The 17,573-nt window shown below is 39.0% G+C and overlaps 1 protein-coding gene across 1 annotated transcript in view; it reads left to right on the forward strand.

Moving 5' to 3' along the window:
- Nucleotides 1-17,573, forward strand: part of LOC136857911 (F-box/WD repeat-containing protein 4) — a 65,035-nt gene that overhangs the window by 2,516 nt on the left and 44,946 nt on the right. The window contains exons 2-3 of the mRNA XM_067136976.2: nucleotides 5,204-5,302; nucleotides 12,216-12,398. Of these exons, the coding sequence (XP_066993077.2) occupies nucleotides 5,204-5,302; nucleotides 12,216-12,398 (282 nt within the window). The remainder of the gene's footprint in view (nucleotides 1-5,203; nucleotides 5,303-12,215; nucleotides 12,399-17,573) is intronic.

Below are 17,573 nucleotides of genomic sequence, written 5' to 3' on the forward strand. Positions count from 1 at the left end.
AGCGGTAGGGCGCTCCACAGTTACTGCCGGATTTGACCTTTCTCCACGCCGACGCCACACTCGTCTGCGGTGACTATCACTGACAGAACAGAAGCGTGACTCATCGGAGAACACGACGTTCCGCCATTCCCTCATCCAAGTCGCTCTAGCCCGGCACCATGCCAGGCGTGCACGTCTATGCTGTGGAGTCAATGGTAATCTTCTGAGCGGACGCCGGGAGTGCAGGCCTCCTTCAACCAATCGACGGGAAATTGAAATTGTTCTGGTCGATATTGGAACAGCCAGGGTGTCTTGCACATGCTGAAGAATGGCGGTTGACGTGGCGTGCGGGGCTGCCACCGCTTGGCGGCAGATGCGCCGATCCTCGCGTGCTGATGTCACTCGGGCTGCGCCTGGACCCCTCGCACGTGCCACATGTCCCTGCGCCAACCATCTTCGCCACAGGCGTCGCACCGTGGACACATCCCTATGGGTATCGGCTGCGATTTGACGAAGCGACCAACCTGCCCTTCTCAGCCCGATCACCATACCCCTCGTAAAGTCGTCTGTCTGCTGGAAATGCCTCCGTTGACGGCGGCCTGGCATTCTTAGCTATACATGTGTCCTGTGGCACACAACACGTTCTACAATGACTGTCGGCTGAGAAATCACGGTACGAAGTGGGCCATTCGCCAACGCCGTGTCCCATTTATCGTTCGGTACGTGCGCAGCACAGCGGCGCATTTCACATCATGAGCATACCTCAGTGACGTCAGTCTACCCTGCAATTGGCATAAAGTTCTGACCACTCCTTCTTGGTGTTGCATTTGCTCTGTCAGTCAGTGTATTTAGGTACAGAAACAAGTGTACCAACTGTCTCATTTTCCTCCTAAAAGTGTCTCACTTTTACCCTAATGATGTCTCATATTTACCCCCTTTTTTAAAAATGAATTTTCTTCTCAAATCAAAAACTTAAAATTGTGTTCTCAAGCTTAAAAAGATGATTCTCCCTTACACTACCAAATAAAACCAGAAACACTTTCCTGGATATTCGGGTTGAACCAGAGTAACAAAATACAAAGTTCAATGTGTGAAAGTTTTTTTGGTTAGAAAAAACACCACTCAGGAAAAACTTGTCTACTGCTAAATATATAGTTCTGTCACTTTCCAATTATTTAACCATAATGGATATAAGACTAATATATAATATCATTCATGCAAAGTGTTGAGATTATTAATCAGAGCAGAAAAAACTGAGTGTCTCATTTTTTCCCTTTTTTTTTTGTCTGTCTCATAATTACCCTGACTTACCCTACATGCCCTCTCTTTTACATCCTTACTACAACCCCTAAACACCCTCATAACCATGTGCAGAGATCTGTACCCTTTATTTATAATCCCATTTATGTGATTACCCCAATGAAGATCTTTCCTTATATTAACACCTAGATACTTACAATGATCCCCAAAAGGAACTTTCACCCTATCAACGCAGTAATTAAAACTGAGAGAACTTTTCGTATTTGTGAAACTCACAATCTGACTTTTAACCCTGTTTATCAACATACCATTGCCTGCTGTCCATCCCACAACATTTTCGAGGTCACGTTGCAGTTGCTCACAATCTTGTAACTTATTTATTACTCTATAGAGAATAACAACATCCGCAAAAAGCCTTACCTCTGATTCCACTCCTTTACTCATATCATTTATATATATAAGAAAACATAAAGGTCCGATAATACTGCCTTGAGGAATTCCCCTCTTAATTATTACAGGGTCAGATAAAGCTTCACCTACTCTAATTCTCTGAGATCTATTTTCTAGAAATAGAGCAACTCATTCAGTCACTCCTTTGTCTAGTCCAGTTGGACTCATTTTTGCCAGTAGTCTCCCATGATCCACCCTATCACATGCTTTAGACAGTTCAATCACGATACAGTCCATTTGACCTCCTGAATCCAAGATATCTGCTATATCTTGCTGGAATCCTACAAGTTGAGCTTCAGTGGAATAACCTTTCCTAGAACCGAACTGCCTTCTATCGAACCAGTTATTAATTTCACAAACATGTCTAATATAATTTTCAGCTTTATGTCTATCACCCTTTCCTTTATACACAGGGGCTACTATAGCAACTCTGCATTCATCTGGTATAGCTCCTCCGATCAAACAATAATCAAATAAGTAATTCAGATATGGTACTATATCCCAACCCATTGTCTTCAGTATATCTCCAGAAATCTTATCAATTCCAGCCGCTTTTCTAGTTTTCAACTTTTGTATCTTATTGTAGATGTCATTGTTATCATATGTAAATTTTAATACTTCTTCAGGCTTAGTCTCCTCCTCTATCTGGATATTATCCTTGTAACCAACAATCTTTACATACTGCTGACTGAATACTTCTGCCTTTTGAAGATCCGCACATACACACTCCCCTTGTTCATTAATTATTCCTGGAATGTCCTTCTTTGAACCTGTTTCTGCCTTAAAATACCTATACATAACCTTCCATTTTTCACTAAAATTTGTATGACTGCCAATTATGCTTGCCATCATGTTATCCTTAGCTGCTTTTTTTGCTAGATTCAATTTTCTAGTAAGTTCCTTCAATTTCTCCTTACTTCCACAGCCATTTCTAACTCTATTTCTTTCCAGTCTGTACCTCCTTCTTAGTCTCTTTATTTCTCTATTATAATAAGGTGGGTCTTTACCATTCCTTACCTCCCTTAAAGGTACAAACCTGTTTTCGCATTCCTCAACAATTTCTTTAAACCCATCCCAGAGTCTGTTTACATTTTTATTTACCGTTTTCCACCGATCATAGTTACTTTTTAGAAACTGCCTCATGCCTGCTTTATCAGCCATATGGTACTACCAAATAGTCCTACTTTTAGGACCTTCCTTTCTATGACATTTATTTTTAAGTACAACAAAAACAGCTTCATGATCACTAATACCATCTATTACTTCAGTTTCTCTATAGAGCTCATCTGGTTTAATCAGCACCACATCCAGGATATTTTTCCCTCTGGTTGGTTCCATCACTTTCTGAATCGGGTGTCCTTTCCATATTAACTTATTTGCCATTTGTTGGTCATGCTTCCTGTCGTTCGCATTTCCTTCCCAATTGACATCTGGTAAATTCAGATCTCCCGCTACTATCACATTTCTTTCTTTGTCGTTTCCTACATAGCTGATTATCTTATCAAATAATTCTGAATCCGTGTCAGTGCTACCCTTTCCCGGTCTGTACACTCCAAATATATCAAGTTGCCTATTATCTTTAGAAATGAGCCTTACACCTAGAATTTCATGTGTCTTATCTTTAACTTTTTCGTAGCTTACAAATTCTTCTTTCACCAGAATGAATACTCTACCTCCCACCATTCCTATCCTATCTCTACGATACACACTCCAGTTCTGTGAGAAAATTTCTGCAAAATTTCTGAAATATCTGTCCCGAATGAGAAAATTTATAATACCAATATAATGGTCCGTTATTGGCTTCAAGTAGCCTATGCAGTGGCCTCCACGGTATGCACTAGCCTTGCGTCTTGGTAGGTGTGCAAAGTACCAACTGTTGAGCCCAACTTAGCACATGAGGGTGAAACGCAGGCAACCAAGAATTAGTTAGCTGGAAAATTTATAATGTCCAGTAACGGACCATTATATTGGTGGAGGATGGTTGCCTAGTTGTACTTCCTCTTAAAACAATAATCACCACCACCCAGTCAGGGAATATATTTTAAAATTTTAATTATGATTATTACATTTCGTTTCATCTTGTACTGTTAGTGGCCGATGACGTAGATGTTAGGCCCCTTTAAACAGCAAGCATCATCATAAATATTTCCAGTGAAAGTGCAGAGAGGGTCACAGTTATAGATGGGGAAGACCAATAGTGCATGTTTAAAAGTTTGACTTGATTTGTAAACAAGATACATGACAAATCTAGTGTATCATATCTTAATATTCATGCATAAAAATTGACATGATTCTGAACATTGATTCCTTGTAGCTATTCATGGAGAGAGACCTGATATGGATGTAACTTATGAAGATGCAGAATATTTTTTCCACTTGCCTGGCTTATGTACTTAAGTTCGTATGTGGGAGCTGGTATGTGGATGTACAGCAAAAGCTGCTAGAACATAAATTTTACTCTCTCTCTCTCTCTCTCTTTGTTATTTGTTGTTTACCTTAGTTGCTTAAAGAGGTTTGTAAATAGTTGTTGAGAAGGTTGATTTTTGTCTGACCGGGCGAGTTGGCCGTGCGCGTAGAGGCGCGCGGCTGTGAGCTTGCATCCGGGAGATAGTAGGTTCGAATCCCACTATCGGCAGCCCTGAAGATGGTTTTCCGTGGTTTCCCATTTTCACACCAGGCAAATGCTGGGGCTGTACCTTAATTAAGGCCACGGCCGCTTCCTTCCAACTCCTAGGCCTTTCCTATCCCATCGTCGCCATAAGACCTATCTGTGTCGGTGCGACGTAAAGCCCCTAGCAAAAAAAAAAAAAAATTTTTGTCTGGATATCTCTCAGCATACACATTGCAGGAAAGTAGGCCTGTGATATTCATTCTACATGTTCATATTAGTTTTGTAGCATTTTTAAACACTATCATCTCTAGAATTTTTGGCACAACTTTCTTCTATGCAATACCACACAGTTTTGACCAGGAAGTCCCAATGATATGCGTATAAAGGAAAACAATAGTAAACATCAACGTACATACTGGTTGGAACTCTCCTTTTTTCACTTTTGATTAATAAGAGGCTGCCTATTTGTACTTCCCTTTAAAACATAAATAACCATCACCACCATGATACATAATATGAAGTAATATGATATTTCTTTTATGAGGTAATGCTAATGAACAAATGCATCTGTTATAATTTATATAGTTCTTCAGAGTTTATTGGTTGCTATCACTTAGTATTATTGTAATTGATGCATTGCTTGAAAATTCATTAATTTGATTGAACATTGTTTATTAATGAAATACCATATATGAATTGCATATTGAGATTCAACATTTTCTTCTTCAGGAAGGTAAAAAGTCACCAAAAATATTTTTGGTAGTTTAAGAACAAAAGCCTTGAATCAAAAGCTTATGAACCGTGAAATTGAGTTGGGTACTTTTACCTGATCGATTCTGCCACCTGAGCAGCAACCCTAAATGAAGATTGGTGGTGATGATGAGTTTACCCTTTATTTTTCAGGTCTTTCTGTAGTTTATCATTGCGGGATAAGTGTAGAATATCTGCCAATTGGAAGCGGGGACGATTCAAGGAGAAAATATATTTCTCTCACAAGACAAGGTAAGAAGCGTTTCTTAATTGTTGTTGTTTTTATTGTTGATTAACTCCAGTAATACAGTAGTATTGAGATGTTTTACAACATGCATTAATGTCACTGTTAATGTTTCCTTAAGATACAGATCTTTTGTAATACAGTAATTTAAAAACTACAGATGTGCATCTTTTAATTTGTGTGTTGTATGATGTAAGAGGGGGCTGCTTAGCTGAGGTGGTAAATGTGTGCTCAGTCACCTGGAAGGATGTGGGTTTGATTACCCGTCAGGAAATAATACCAATATGGTTGGTCCATTATTGGACATTTCAGGTTCCTTATGGGAATCAACATTTATATCATATCCACCAGGAAGTCAAAAAATTTAATGAATTTCACTTCTGGAGTTGGACATTTCAGGTTCCTTATGGGAATCAACATTTATATCATATCCACCAGGAAGTCAAAAAATTTAATGAATTTCACTTCTGGAGTTGCACACAGCCCTGAGGTCACTACTCAGCTTGCACCAAAAGTGAGTACCAGGTTAATTCCTTGGAGCAAAGGTGACTGGGCTTAGGCTAACCACTCTACAGAAAAGTGGAAGCCACTTTCCCAAGGGCATTCATGGTCTGTGCAGAGATGGCTTTTCTCAATTATACAAGAACTTTACCCATTGAGGTACTTTAGCAGTGAGGTACAAGATTGTATTTGGAGCCATTGGTGGAAAGTAAATAAAGAGAGGAGTCAGGTTGCAGGTGAGTTTTTGTGGAAAGTAAATAAGTTGAGAAGTCAGGGTGAGATTTTATTTCAGATATATGTAGACCATTAAAAATTCTACGAAACTACTACACTGGCGTAGCAGGGGGAGAGGTGATACTCCCACGTGGCGTGTCCCAGGTGGCAGATAGGGGGATCCTAACCGGCTTGCCGGCGGACTTGAGGGAAATAAGATACCTCTCGTGGACCAAACACACAACCCCCTGTGGGTGGGGATGCAGACGAAGAATACATCCACGGTATCCCCTGGCTGTCGTAAGAGACAACTAAAAGAGGCCCAAGGGGGTCTCAACTTGGGAGCGTGGGTTGGCGACCACGGGGCCTTTAGCTGAGTTCTGGCATTGCTTCCACTTACTTGTGCCAGGCTCTTCACTTTCATCTATCCTGTGCGACCTCCCTTGGTCAACTCGTGTTCTTTTCTGACCCCAACGGTATTAGAGCATTCGAGGCCTAGGGGTCTTTCATTTTCACGCCCTTCGTGGCCCTTGCTTTTCTTCGTTCGTTACTTCATTTTTCAAAGTGACGGACCCTTTCTCTTTTTCTTCTTTTTTCTGTCTGTTTTCCCCATGTGGGTGGGGGATGCAGATGAACAATACACCCACGATATCCTCTGCCTGTCGTGAGAGGTGACTAATAGGGGCGACCAAGGGATGATTGTCTTAGAACCATGAAACTACTTTCGATTAGTACCATCTCGCGGGAAACACCATGGGTCGCCTTTACTTGCAAGTAGTACCACTATATTAGGTACACCAGAGGTTTGTGATTAGTAGCAACAGAGAGTGGTTCACTGTGGGTTTCCAGTACCCGTGATTAGTATGATTGTGAGAAACACCTCGGGTCTGGGCATTGCCTGTGATTAGTACCACTATATGAGCGACACCGTTGATCTGTATTGCCTGTGATTAATACCCACTATATGAGGAACATCATGGGAATACCGGCGTCCATGATTAGTACACATAGGTGAGGAACACGATTGGTTTGCGTTGCCTACGAGTGGCACCATTGTGTGAGAAACACCATAGGTCTGCGTTACCTGTGCGACGTACAATACTTGTGATTAGTACCATCATGTGTGGAATACCTTGAGTCTACGCTACTTTTGATTGGTACCTCAACATGACAAATACCATGGTTCTATTTTACTAGCGATAAGTACCATTATGAGGGGCCGTTGACATGGATTTTGGACCCCTTCGGACAACAGGTATCATCGATTCAGGATCGTGCATTGGAAGTGGTCCCTTGGTCAGTAATACTATTTTTTATGATAGTTTTTGGGTTGGATCCACTGATTGTTTTAAATTCTTATCCAACCATTCTTCATGACATTTTTATTTTGGTCAGTGGAAGATTTTGAACTTTTAATTTGTTATTACATTTCGTACAATTAGGGGCCAATGACCTAGATGTTAGGCCCCTTTAAACAACAAGCATCATCATCATCACCATTAAAAATTTATTATATCAGTTTTAATCCAACCAGTGAGGTGAACGGGTAACGGCCGTATAGTGCTGAGTGTGTGACAAGACGGCTTACATATAAGAAAGGGATTGTCAGTCGAGCATATCGGTGTGCTATAGGGAGGTGGCATTGTAGGATGAAAGTATAATCCATTCAAAATGTCAACAGTCTTTGCAATGGTGTTAACATAATTTGTTGTGATTGTGCTATTGGTGATCGGTGGTGTTGAGTTGAACCCGGGTTCTGGACTGTCTTGGAAGTATGTTGAGAAGCTGAAGGAGATTATGAAGGACGTATTTCAAGTCGAGAAGACAAGGGAATTATTGATGGACCAAAATAAGGAATTCCAACACCTGAAGACTTACTTAAAAACAAAACTAAGTGACATCAAGGAGAGCTTGGTTCAAAATAACCTTGAGTTGAATAAAATTAAGAATAAAGTTCTGTATTTACTCTAGAAGAAAGGGTGAGGAAGCTTGAGCTAAAGGAACCGACACGAGAGGGAGAAGATAGGAGGAGAAATAAAATTATATAAGGACTGGCTGATTTGGAGAAGGAGAATCTTAATTATTTAATTTACTTAATACAGGAAAAAGTTAAAGTTGAGTGTAGTGAGGTTGACACTGATAGTGCTTTTAGAATAGGAGAAAATGCAGGAAGAAGACCTGTTAAAATATGTACGGTGTCTTGTAATCAAGCACAAAGACACAGACTTTTTGGATAACACAAAATAATTGAAAGCATCAAAATTTGTATTAGGAAAGACCTCGATCCAGAAGAAATGAAAAATATGAATATACCATGCTTCCATTTAGGCAGAGCGTGGAATTCAGAACTGGAAGCATTTACGGTATTACCGGAAACAGTCTTGTGGTGTTAGGCGATTCATTGTCCAGAAAGTGGTCTGCTAACCAGCTGAGGGAGATGGAACATTGACCAAAGAAGTCAGCAATGTGAAAGATCAGTGTCACCATGGGCGACCATGGGAGCGCTGATTCAACAGCAGCAGCAGCAGCAGCTGAGCAAGGCAGAACTAGAGGCATTTATGACTCGCCGAAGAGCTTGAGACAATGCCACTCCAGGCAAATTAAACATGAAGAAGGGGCACTTTCCCAGAGGGAGGACATCTCAGGAAAAAAAGATAAGAAAAGTCAGGTAGCATTAAGTTAAAAAATACGTTTGGGCTAAAAAGCGGATGAAAAGACGAGCTATAATTAAAGGTTTGGCTGCTCTATCTAGCACAGTATATCTGGAAAGGAAGATGCCAAATACTGAATATAAGCTACATAAAAATATTTTAAATGCTCTTGTGATGCTTTCTGTTCATCAGAAATATGGGGTATTGAAGTAGATAAAAAAAGAACTAGATGTAATTCGTAATAAATTCTGCATAATAATAATAATAATAATAATAATAATAATGGGTTTACCAGAATATACAGCTAATAGTGGAGTCAAACTAATATGTGAAGATATAAGTATAAAAGCAGATATAGCTATAAAGGTGATAAAATACTGGTTGAGGTTAAGAACCCTTGGCAACACGTTGTTTCTAACCATTAAACAAACGCTTCAAACTTATGCACTGACCCACTATTTTATTTATTATCTTACAACCACACCATAAATTTTTCTTAACATTTGTCTCTCTTTGATATAATTTCAAGCCCTTTAGTACTCTATTAAAAGAGTAATGTCATCTGTGTATTGACTTACTGGACATGTTTTTAGGAAGATACAAGAAAAGGATATGGTTCTACAAGTGAGAGCCTCATGGCATTTTGGTTTCTATTTAGGTAGCTGGTGTTGAAAATTGAATGTGTTTATCTTGAGGGGGCATGTTATTTGGTACCTGTATGGTTTATAAGAAGGATATAACTAGATTTACCAATGTACATTACCTCTCACTCAACATTGATGCTTCTATGTAATGGTGTATTTCCTCTACATTATTCATCAATATGCCGAAGCAAGATTTGTATGCATGGATATTCTGGAGATTGATAGAACATTTGGTTGTATGCTTGTTGTAAATGTTACTTTCGGTAAAGACCTCAATTTAATAGACTATATCATCGGTTTAGAGACAAAGGAACATAACTCCAAAAATTAGTTTTTGCTCTTTTTGGATGTAACTACTTCACATGTCATGTTCCATTTAGTGTTGGAGACGTATCGCTGAACATCTTTGAAGGCATCTTGTCAAATCTAAAACCTATAAAAAAAGTTTTATTTTAGCTTCTTTTGGCTCTCTGGAAAAGGAGGGGAAATAGAGTTATGTTCTTCTGTTTCTAAAACAATATTACAACCTGTGACAATAAAGTTCGATGAATAGTCCTGTACTATCAACATAAATGAACAATACATGACAGTGACCTTACTGTCCTTCGAAATAGTCTCCTCCCATAACTATGCACTGCTGAGATTGGCGATATATGTCCTGGAAACTTGGCAAGAAGGCTTCCTTTGGGATGGTGTTCAAAAGCCTTGTCACGTTTCATTGGATGTCAGGAATATCATGAAATCTCTTTCTTTTCAAAGCAAGTCTGAGTCATGGGAATAGGAAGAAGTCTGGAGGATCGAGATCTCGCGAGTATGGGGGATGTTCAAGTTGCACCACCCCTTTTTTTTTGGCCATGAACCTTTTGATGATATTGGCTGTGTGTGGGCGAGCGTTGTCATGGAGAAAAAAACCATGAACCTTGTTGTGCATACTGGGATCGTACCCTGCGTAGACGTTGCATGAAGTGGGTCAAAATTTCAATGTACCGTGCAGCATTCAACATTGTTCCCTCAGGTAGAAATTCTTATGGATAATTCCTTGACTATCGAAAAAGGTGATGAGCATCGTTTTGATGTGTGACTTTTCGGTTCTGACCTTTTTCCGATGAGGGGATCCTGAAGAACGCCATTCCATGCTTTGCAGTTTCGTTTCAGGGTCATACCTAAGACACCAGGTTTCGTCCTCAGTGACAATACAGTTCAAGAAATTTGGTGTCGCATCCGCCGTTTCGACAAAATCCTGTGAAGCATCTAAAGGTGCCTCCTTCTGATCGTCTGTCAAGTGATGTGGCACAAGATGAGAACACGTTTTCCTCTTCCCTAACTTCTGGGTAATGATTTGTCGCATGGATTCACGGTTAATCTACATTTCATCCACTATCATGCGCACAGTTAATCGCCGGTCATTCATGATTAATGTCCTCACCTTCTCAGTGTTTTCGTCACTGACGGCTGTCGGCGGTCTTCCGCTACGGAGGTTGTCAGAAACACTTTCCCGGCCTCCTCGAAAATGGGCAAACTACTCGTACACACACTTCAAGGACAGTGCTTGATCTTCATAAACATGTACCAGCATCACGTGCGTTTCTTTCGGTGTCTTGCCAAGCTTAAAACAAAACTGTACATTGACAATATTGTCTTAGGATTTCGCCACAAATGATCTTTGCTCCAATACGGCTGATGATGACCCCTAGATGGGTCGAAACTAGTACCGTATAATTTTGTAATTTTGTGAATATATTGTAGTATTGAAAAGGTGGAAACATTTACGTTATTATTATTATTACTTATATATTACACACATGATGCTCAACTGAACAACGTTGGGAGCAGGTGGTCAAAACCTGCTGCTATACAGGTGCAGCTTTGTGTGTCGCCAGTGTTGCTGGATCGATCATTCTGACTTCATTCACTGAACTTTATTGTCACAGGTTGTACATATTATGTAACTTTTACGGAAGACTAATCCCCATATTTGAAGTTGTACAGAGTTTCACAGATATTTTAATTTTCTTACATGCACAAACTCTTCAATCTCATCATAGCTAATAGTTTTATGTTTCTTACAGCACCTGTACATGCAAGTAGTCATACATTATTAGTTGGCTTGTCTACTTGCTGACTGCTTCCAAAGCAGGACTAGGGCAGACTGAAAAGGAAGTGATACCTGCTTATCATATTCACATTGCGTATTATAAATCTCATTCCGTATTGATGTTTATCACTTGTTTTGTATTGAGGATCATATAAATACTTTTTATTTGTAAAGTGAGGCATATTTGCTTTCTGTTATAGTGTGAATAACTGGCTTTCTGAGAATTGGAGCTACATAAAATTGATAGTAGGTACATAGGGAGTGTGCTAATCATGGCATAGAGACCTTAGGATGCCTTCAAATCCGTACGGATTATGGTTAAGAAAGTCGCACACTTTCGTAAATTCACATGTGAAGAATTGCACCCTTGCATATACAGTATATCAGTTGAATTGAGATTATTGTTGCTTTGTGAAACTTTCTTATGTAAGAAATTTAAATCTATCTGAAATCCTTGTTCTGAAATTACCTGATCACATCATTCACTTCATAATTAAGAATAGGTTCATAGTTTCTTAGTAAGCTTGCATTTCATAATTCAAAGAACATAACATCCTTTTTATTTTATTTGGATATTCAGTTGTATTAATGTTTCTAAAGTTTGAATTATTAACTAGTAATAGATTTATATGTTCCTGTGGGCAGATTAGTATCAACTATCACTACACTAGCATGTTGTTCTTGACTTGTTCACTATCTAATGAGGGTAATAATATACTGTTAATTGCACTGACCTCCCTCTACTTATTTACTTGAACATTGGTATGCGTTGGTGTTCACTTAAATCTGATATTAAGAATTTTCAACTGTTTGACAGGTATATGCCCTGGCTGTCACTTGGCAGTGGTATTCTGTGGCTCAGCAAGGGAACCTGTATCCTTGGATATCGGCGAAGACATGATGGCCTCTATGCACAAGCACCACATTTCACTCTGAAAGGGCATTCTGATGATGTGTGCCGCTTTGTTGCAACTAATGACATGATTATCAGTGGTGGAAGGTAAGAAGAGCTCCTTTTGATGCATTGTCAAGTGAGAGAACTCATTAAAATCATAGTTGACATACTTGGGACTAGTATCAGCCCCAGGTGATTGCAGCTGGATAGTAAAGATGATGATGGTCTGTACTCAGACGTTTTTTGATATTTGGTGGTAATTATTACAATCTGTTTATGTTAGTGTGGTGAAAAATCAAATAGTGTACAGCAGAAATAAGATGCACGCTTTCGGGCTGAGCAGCGGTCGCTTGGTAGGCCAAGGCCCTTGAGGGCTGTAGTACCATGGAGTTAGGTTAGTTAGAAGTAAGATGTGTGAACTGGTAAACACTAAAATGTGCATTTGAATAGTTTTGAATATAGAGGAGTTTCATTCCCAGGGTAATTGTAGCTAAATAGTAATGATGAAAAACTATATTAAATTTAAAAAAAATATTTTTTAATATTGAACCAGGCTGAGCAGCTGAGACAGTAAAACTCTGGTTTTCTGAAGCACAGTTGGTAGATTCGACCCCAGCTCTGTCCGGTGGTATTTGAAGGTGCTTAAATGTGGTCAGGATCATTTTGGTACATTTTTTTGACATGTAAAAGAACTTCTGTGGGAGAAATGTCTGGTCCATAAGCTTCCATAAACCAGTAAAGGTAGTGTGATGATGTGCAGTTGAATAGAGGAGCTCTATACTGGGTGGTCAGAAACAACATGAACCGGGTAAATGAGTTTAGAGGGTTGGTCATGCTGATAAATAATTTTAAAGAAATAATTCGGCATCTCATGCCCTTGTCATTTTATCAGCTGCTGAAGTTTGCCAATAAGATTGCTACACTGTCAAATTCAAATCTGTTTTGCCAGGCGGTGTTGCTAAATCTGCACATAACTTAAACCGGCTTGAGAGCTCCAATCAGAGAAAAGCAACTTTGCCAGGAAAGAGATTTGAGGAATCTCAGAGTTGACAGGATCGCGCCTTAGCAAATACGCTATGGTGGCATTGGCTGAAACACATGGTGTGTTTATGTTTGATGTTGATTTCTTGTTATGGCTCTCAAGCCAGTCATAATTCACATGCAGATTTAGCAACACCGCCTCGCAATGCCCATTTGAATTTACCAGCGAAGAGCTCTGACTGTCTAACTTTAACAGCTGATAAAATTATAACGCGCCAGGCTGAGTGGCTCAGACGGTTAAGGTGCTGGCCTTCTAACCCCAACTTGGCAGGTTCGATCCTGGCTCAGTCATGTTGGTATTTGAAAGTGCTCAAATACGACAGCCCCGTGTCGGTAGATTTACTGACACGTAAAAGAACTCCTGCGGGACTAAATTCCGGCACTTCGGCGTCTCTGAAGACCTTAAAAAAGTAGTTAGTGGGACATAAAGCAAATAACATTATTATTAAAATTATAACGGCACGAGATACCAAATTATTTATCAGTGTGACTACGCTTCTAACGTTCATATACCCGGTTCACGTTTTTTCCGACCACCCTGTATAAAGTATTCAGAAGCTTACAATAAATCTGTCCTTCTAGATCATGATGTCTGAAGCAAAATGTCTGAAACAAACATGTTAAAAAATGCAAAAACTGATAATTACTTGTTTCCAGTTATTTTCCAGCAAAGATGTAGTACATTTAAAATGTATTCTTAAATCTTGTATATACCGTATTTACGTGAATAATACCGGCATAGTTTTAAAAGAAATATCAGGCACGAAATTGGTGTGCGGGTTTTATTTGCGTCAATGTTGGCATTTAATTTTTTCAAAATGAGTCTCCCTAAAGTTAGGTTGCGGTATATAAAATAAGAGTTTTGTCTGTACATTGCTTAAAATTTGAAAAGAGTGGTATATCTGTATCGGTCATGTCCATAGTAACAAGGAAATGCACTTTTACTTTTCCGTAATTTTTGTTTGTCTGTTTGTATGTATGTACATGCATCACGAGAAAACAGCTGAAGAGAATTTAATGAAAATCGGTCTGTGAAGTTGGGGGATGAGCCACTACAATCTAAGTTATAAATCATTTTACTCACGCTGAGTGAAATGTTAGTTTAGGGGAAGGCCTAAAATTAAATCCTCAAATATTTATATTATTAGTGGTCCTATCGATATATACTACATATCTAAAGTAATATATAATTAAATTTCCGATCATTTATGTCGTACATTGTTACTGTACTGGCTTTGATAACACAGATATTCATGAATTTGTATTTTTATTACCAAGTCCATATCAATGCTGAAAGTCAGCATATAGAGTTGGCGAGTAAGAAACTACAGTCTAAGTTATAAACAATTTTATTCGCCCTGTATGAAATTGTAGTTTAGGGGAAGGTGCCTAAAATTTAATTTTTAAGTACCTATGTTATTGGTCCTATCGAAAAGTACTACATAACAAAAGTTACAGAGAATACAATTTCATGTTTTATTCAATTTTACCGTACCGACTATGATGAGAGTGGTATTTCAGAGTCGGAAGAAAACTAAATGTATGTGAAGGCCTACAATATTGAAAGCGCCTAACAGTGATCAACAATAACATTACGTTGACCATTGTTTGTGGTGATGTTCTTTGTGTCTTATGTTGCCGCACAACTCCGATAGATGAGATTACTGATGCATACCAAGTATAACAGCCTGACTGAATATTGGCGGAAAATAGCTGGGGAGTTAGAAAGTTTTCTTCTTTAGCATGTCATTCCTCTGGTTCATACACTTTCTGATACCGTACTGCTGGTACGTAACTTACTGGTTCATCATAGCATTCTAGCTATTCGATCCCTACTCTGATGTGCTGTTTTGAATGAGCAGTGTGCACTCTTAAGGCAGAGGCTCACGTAGTAGTATGACTTGGTCTAGAATTGCAATTTAGGCATATTCCAAATTATAGCACCACAATTCATTAAATAACTCAAAATTCAACCCTGAAAAGAGCCGTTTCTTAAAAAGAGCTTCTTCCTCCTCACTTTTATTAAATTCTACATTCATTTTATTCAAAATTAGCAGTGAAGAGGGGATTTCTCCTCTGGCTTGGAGGAAAAAATTGCTCCATGTCAGATAGATTTTTCCACCGCCATTGTAGTGAATGGCTGCCTGCGGCCTGGTCATTCCAGCTCTGGAACTTTGAACTGTTAGATCAGCAGCATAGTACTGTTCATTAAAAGTGAGAAAATGTGTGGTTTTTCATTTGATCAAGTATTTCATGTGAAATCATTGCTTTTACTTGCCCCGTTCCCACTGACATCATTGTAATGACCTATGTTCATTTCAGTTGGGAAAACCACTAAGACAGTCTTTCTGAGGATATAAAAAGGCAGGTCGAGAGTGAGTATCTGCCATTATAATGCAGTTTCCCAACCTAGTTGTGACTGATGGTAGGCAAGCAGGCCTACCATTACAATGAAAATTCCCTAACGCAGTCTTCATATGAGAAAAGACCTTGGGTGATTTCTCCGTCGCATTTCTAGGGTAATGTTAAGAGCTGTGGACTTTAATACAGTCTTGCTCACAACATGTACTCTACCTAACCTACAATTCTATATGCAATGTACAATTCGCTAGCGAAGCACAGGTACATCAGCTAGTATAATATATAATATTTTTTGGACACAATTGTGTATAGAGTAGAATAACAATGTCTATCACCATTTCACCACCTGACGATGGAGCACAGTCTTCGAAATGTGTCGTGAAGGTAATTATTTAATAAATCTTCAAAGTGACTGGTAACAGTCCTTTTATTCTTTCATTAAGAAAGTTTCATTAAGCAAGGTTTTACCACATATTGGTCTGCTCCATGTCTGCCCTTTAAAACTCTTGTAACCTTGACATGAATGACACCAGTAATAAATACTAATTTAACATCATAATGGCAATCCTTGTCATCCGCAACATCAATAATGACTCTTTCTTCCTCATCAGTCAAGGCTAAGAAATATTTCCTTTCCTTTTCCATTCTCTTCCGTACACACTTAAGTCAGTATTGTTCATATGAAATGAATTTCATTTTGGTCCGTATTGATTTTTCACTATCAGCTATTCAATACTGTATATTGAAACAGGAACGCCCGTACTTCTGTCTTGTGGAGAGCATGGATAACGCCAAGGCATGTACGGCTCATGCTTTAGAGAGTACGAGAGAAGGGTAGTGAAATGAGTTCATATTTAAAGTGGAATTTGCAGTTTATTCAAAAAATGCATAGAAATTATATCACCTTTTACAGACGAATAGTTTGAATGTCCTTGAAGATGTGGAGAAGGCATCGTTCTGCGATGTCGGCGTCGTCCCACGTCGTCGGCATCGTCCCACGGCGGTTGTTAGCCTTTGATGTCGAAGAAGACTTGAACCTGGGGCGATCGTCTGATGATAGTGCAGCGTGGAATAGTTGTTGAGTTTTGTATTCCAATAAGTCCCATGAAAGGAGCAGAGAAATGTAAAACTTTCGCACAGAATGTCAATGGAATCTGATACGACTCTTCTCTACTGCACTGCACTGCAAATTATGGCGAGACACTGTTTATTGGCCGAATAAGTTCCACTATAAATGGTGTTGGACGCACATTTGAAGAAAAAGAGATGAATTCAAAATCACAGTTCTGTGAGAATGATTAGTATTGTTCATGCAGTAGTCACTATTGAACTTGAAATGATAGGCAGTGAAAATAATCTGGAACTTTCTGAGATATGACGGATTACCACTTCACTTAACCTCAGTGCAAAAGAAAATAAATTAAGTCCTTCGGACACAGTCTGCACTGTTTGTAATGAGTACATGCAATGCTCACACACATGCGCGCACGCACACACACACACACACACACACACACACACACACACACACACACACACGTAGAAATAAATTAAAGTTTCTGTTAAGACAGAAAAGAAATAGTTTATGACACAGTCTCGTAAAAAAGAACCAAGTTCTGTTACGACTCAGTCTTAACAAAAATCACGTAATTTCTCAGAGGTAAACTTTCCACTGAGGCACAGTATTACACGTAAATGTAGACACAGTCTTTATGAGGGGATTTAACATAGTCCCTTGAGAAGAGATAAAGGTACCGTATTTCACGTATCAGCACAGTCCTTGAAAGGAAATATCGGCACAGTTTTATGAAAGTAAATGTTAGCAGAGTTCTGTGAAATGGATTGACATTTTCAAAAAAATGAAGGTTGGCACAGTTT

Source organism: Anabrus simplex, chromosome 1, assembly GCF_040414725.1.
Source record: "Anabrus simplex isolate iqAnaSimp1 chromosome 1, ASM4041472v1, whole genome shotgun sequence".
NCBI classification, from domain to species: Eukaryota; Metazoa; Arthropoda; class Insecta; order Orthoptera; family Tettigoniidae; genus Anabrus; species Anabrus simplex.